Source organism: Mangifera indica, chromosome 20, assembly GCF_011075055.1.
Source record: "Mangifera indica cultivar Alphonso chromosome 20, CATAS_Mindica_2.1, whole genome shotgun sequence".
Taxonomy (NCBI): domain Eukaryota; kingdom Viridiplantae; phylum Streptophyta; class Magnoliopsida; order Sapindales; family Anacardiaceae; genus Mangifera; species Mangifera indica.
The window spans coordinates 1739232-1743636 of record NC_058156.1 but is presented as its reverse complement, the minus strand read 5'-3'; the positions used below and the strand labels follow the sequence as shown (position 1 = coordinate 1743636).

The 4405-nt window shown below is 36.9% G+C and overlaps 1 protein-coding gene across 1 annotated transcript; it reads left to right on the top strand.

Annotated features, from left to right (window-relative positions):
* Positions 1-929: 929 nt before the first annotated feature.
* On the top strand, positions 930-2671 carry LOC123204222 (NAC domain-containing protein 12-like). Its single transcript, XM_044620813.1, has 3 exons — positions 930-1227; positions 1304-1572; positions 1684-2671. The coding sequence occupies exons 1-3, from the start codon at positions 1044-1046 to the stop codon at positions 2398-2400; spliced, it is 1170 nt and encodes a 389-aa protein (XP_044476748.1). The 5' UTR covers positions 930-1043; the 3' UTR covers positions 2401-2671.
* Positions 2672-4405: the final 1734 nt, after the last annotated feature.

Genomic DNA, 4405 nt, shown 5'->3' with positions numbered 1-4405 from the left:
TATATAGGATTTTCAAAGTTAACAGGGGGAAATTTGAGAAATTAACATACTTTGGGGGGGGGGGGGGGGTGGGGAAAAAGTCCTTTGGCCAAATTAAAAACTCAAATAGAAATAATAAAGTGTGTTTGTAGAAAATTCGATATGGAAATGTGAATATAGAGTAATGGGGACATCTACTAGGGCACAAAGTATTGAACCTCAATCCTTAGCCCCTAAACCAGAAAGCTCAATCAGAAATGCATGGGAACACTTGTAGGCTTGCCAGTTTGAATCAGTTAGTAATTGTGAAAGCATTCCTGAAATAGCATGCGGAGATATTTACACAGTTTGGACATACATAATAAAGTTGGCTTACTGTTAGTGCTGACCATCACAATATTGAAAAAGCCTCTAAAAAAAGTGACAGAAAGAGATAAGAAACTGAAGTCTCGAGAAACCGCATCATGTGTTTCTAGGTCTACAGGTAAAGGGGCCATGAAAGCTCAGTGGCTCCGACCCCATCATCTTCCTCTGCTCTTTTCGTTGAGGTGGTTGCATAAGTAAAAAAGAGTGATGTTAATTTAAAACAAAAGATAAAAAGAGGGATGGGTTTTGAAGATAGTGGTGGTTTTCAAGAGATATTAAGGTCGAAGGTCATAGTTAAGATGGAGGCTTTCCCCCTGCTCGATACAATTATATTTTGTTGGCTCTAACGCATTTTTTTGCTAGCTTTAGGACCCCACAGTTAGTACCTATATGGGTCCCTTTTTTTTCCCCTACCGCTTTCCCTCTTTAGTCTTCAGTTTTAGGTGGTTGGCTCTTCTCGAAGCCTTTGGCCCCATGCCAAGTACACTAATGGCCATGATACCAAAACTTTTTCATGCATTTTTTGGACCATTCTCATCTCCTACCACCATTATAAATTATCTTCTTCCTTGCATTTACGCACACCAGTATCTCTTCTAGCTAAGCTATCTACCTGTCTTCTCTCTCTCTCTCTCTCTCTCTCTCTATATATATATATATATATTTACATTTCCCCTTATTTTGATAGCCTATAGCTAATGCAAGAAGATATGAATCTATCCATTAATGGGCAGTCTCAGGTCCCTCCAGGTTTTAGATTTCACCCCACCGAAGAGGAGCTTCTCCACTACTATCTCAGGAAGAAAGTGGCCTACGAAAAGATTGACCTCGATGTTATTCGCGAGGTTGATCTTAACAAGCTGGAGCCATGGGACATACAAGGTATTATCTTTACGATTAAATCTTTATATTATATATACAAGCTGTTAATTGATTAAGGATTCACTGGATATTGCAGAGAAGTGCAAATTAGGATCAACACCACAGAACGACTGGTACTTCTTCAGTCACAAGGATAAGAAGTACCCGACGGGGACTAGAACAAATCGTGCTACAGCTGCCGGATTCTGGAAGGCTACCGGCCGTGATAAGATCATCTATAGCTGCCTTAGAAGAATTGGTTTAAGAAAAACCCTTGTTTTTTACAAGGGTCGAGCTCCACATGGACAAAAATCTGATTGGATCATGCACGAATATAGGCTCGATGAAAGCAACAATGAAACCAATGTAAGTCAGCAGGCCTCTTGGCTCTTGGTATGTTTTTGAATATATATATATAGTCATTCAAGTAAAGAATAAATAGTTTAATATTGTTTGTTATGGTTCTTGTCAACACAGCCTTCCAATTCAATGGCAGATTCTTCACCTGAAGATGGTTGGGTGGTTTGCCGTGTATTTAGAAAGAAGAACTATCAGAAAACCTTAGACAGTCCTAAAAGCTCGTCCAATTCTCTGGATTGTAAGCCCCAGATGCTTAGTTCAAGCAACGACATGGTTCTCAATCAAATACTTCTTTATATGGGAGGCAGCTGCAAGATGGAAAACGGATCACCCAACACCATGGACGTCTCCAACAACTTGCTCACCGGCGCTGCAAATAACACAAGCATCAGCGAGGTGCTCCATGAGAGATTCATGCATCTGCCACGGCTGGAGAGTCCAAGTCTACCTTCGATTCCCATCAACTGTTTCGAACAAGATGGAGTCTTCAAATCTTGCTTTCAACCAATCGATGAAATGCTCACAGAAACAGACCCTTCTTCCATCAACCAAAACAACAATAAAACTGGAGTTAGTGACTGGATTACTCTAGATAAGCTCGTGGCATCGCAACTTAATGGTCAAGTAGACAGTTCATCAAAGCAATTATCCTGTTTCAGTGACCCAAATGCAGTCATCAATCTTTGTTCCAGTGATGATATACAAATATCAAATCTAAACCCACATAGGTCAAACCAAACTTCGCTAGTCTACAGCACCGAGAACGATCTGTGGAGCTTCACCAAGTCGTCATCGCCATCATCATCAGATCCATTATGCCACCTGTCGGTATAACAGAAGCACTAACCAAGATATACATCAAAGCTCTCCTCAAGTCTAGGTATATACGTGTAATGCTGAAATAAATCTATCAGTTTTAGTCTATAAATAACAATTATATTATCTGGGTTGTCAACATTATGCTGATTTGTCAACCATTATCGTTCATTATTCGCCACTGTCATTCAAAGAATGTAGCAAATATCGGGTGCTGAAATTGATGATGTTAATTTCCGGGTGTAATCATATCCAAATGTTAATGTCATACCCGAATTCGTTAACCATATTGAAAAAGCTTAGCAAGTTAATAATGGCGGATTGCTGACTTTAAAGTAAGTCTCTGGGTCTCACAAATAATGATACCCACCTGCCTGCCGTGGTCATGTTGGTAAAGGGTCATTCCCTCGGTTCAATTTGTTATTGTGTTGTCGACGAAGAGTAAGATCCTGGGGTCTCACCTAATTAACCTACGTATCTGTCAAGATTTTTCTAGCTATAAAGTTGAATAGCTTTTCGGGATTGATTGATAGAAAGGACGATATAATAAAGAATAATAAAAATGTATAAAAAATAGTCCTGGTTCAACTTGGCTTTCTTACTACATATTTTAATCTCAATAAGAAGAAGCCTTATTCAATTAACATGAAAAAGAAAGATGGAAAACCTTATGTTTGATGATTTGTACTTACGGTTATAGGAATATGAATCTGTAGAGACTTCAAGATTAAACTTTGGATACAGTGATTGGACTCATAAGCTTTTACCATTATAATAGAGACTCTAATTTAGATTTTCTTTGTAGAAATTATAATGTTCAACCAGTTTTGTTAATATTTGAAATTTTAATTAACTATTTTTATTAAATTAAAATTATAATTAATGTTAACCCAGATTAAAAATTTTTCTCAGCAATAACTTGTTTTTCACGAGCGGGAAACAAGTTCATTGCTTACCAGGATCACCATGAAAACTACTTGGTTAAGGTTTTCCAAAATTCGAAAAGCACTTTTTTATTGTGTGTAGAATAGTTGAAATTTCCCTAATTAGGTAGAGTTATACGTAAGTGATCAAATGCTGGGCAGAGACGTAAAGAATCAAAAACATTGAACATCGCTTTCAAAATGACTGTGGTTAATTTGTAGTTAAACTCAAGAGGCTGAGGTCTTGCCGTAACTGTAAAATGTCAATTTTAGAATACACTGCCATTTTCAACGCATGCAATGCCTACTGTCATACTTAAATTTCAACAACAAAATCTATCTTTCTGGTTACATTTAAGTCTGATTAAGAATTAAGCATATATGTTTATATAGCAGTGCAGGTTTATAAACTGTAAACTGTGTCGTCACAAATTCTTAGTAATTAAAGCACAACACACGTTCAACTAGAGATGGTAATTTGCCTGTGAAACGGGTCTTCAGCCTATATTTCTTCAAACGAAGAAGAGATTTCCTAATAGAAACAATAATGAGAATGAGAATGGAGATTACTAAAATCTCCGCAGTTGAGAACTGGGTGGACGTGGGAATAGATATATCCCTGACATGTTTACTAAACTTTTTTCTTACATATTTATTAAACCCTTACATATTGAATCTCCTTTAAAAATTTTGAATAATTACAATTATACTTTTACATCTAATTAACATTTTATTCTTTTTCTAGTGGTAATAGGACAGGAAAGTGTGAAGAACTTTTCTCGTGAGGATAGGGAGAAGAAGACGAGAGAAATTTTTCTATAAAAAGGAGACAAAAAATCCCTGTCATTAAAGTATAAAGGATATGATAGAAACGAAGAAAGGTTTTCCCTGTAAGGATAAGACTATAGATTAAAGTATTTGACTCCTACCCATAATGATGTTATTTCTTCCCTTCCATATTATCAAAACTTTAAGGCACATCTCGAATGAACAATAAGTGAAATATTTGGTTGTGGGAGAAACTTATTATTGCGATCCAAGGTAGGATTATTTTGTCATGGTGACCACCACTATGGCCACTTTATCCAGAGCCTTGATTG

Coding starts and splice junctions, on each gene's coding strand:
- LOC123204222 (XM_044620813.1), top strand. CDS start 1,044: ATGCAAGAAGATATGAATCTATCCATTAATGGGCAGTCTCAGGTCCCT. Junction 1,228..1,303: donor GGAGCCATGGGACATACAAG/GTATTATCTTTA, acceptor TGGATATTGCAG/AGAAGTGCAAATTAGGATCA. Junction 1,573..1,683: donor AAAGCAACAATGAAACCAAT/GTAAGTCAGCAG, acceptor TTGTCAACACAG/CCTTCCAATTCAATGGCAGA.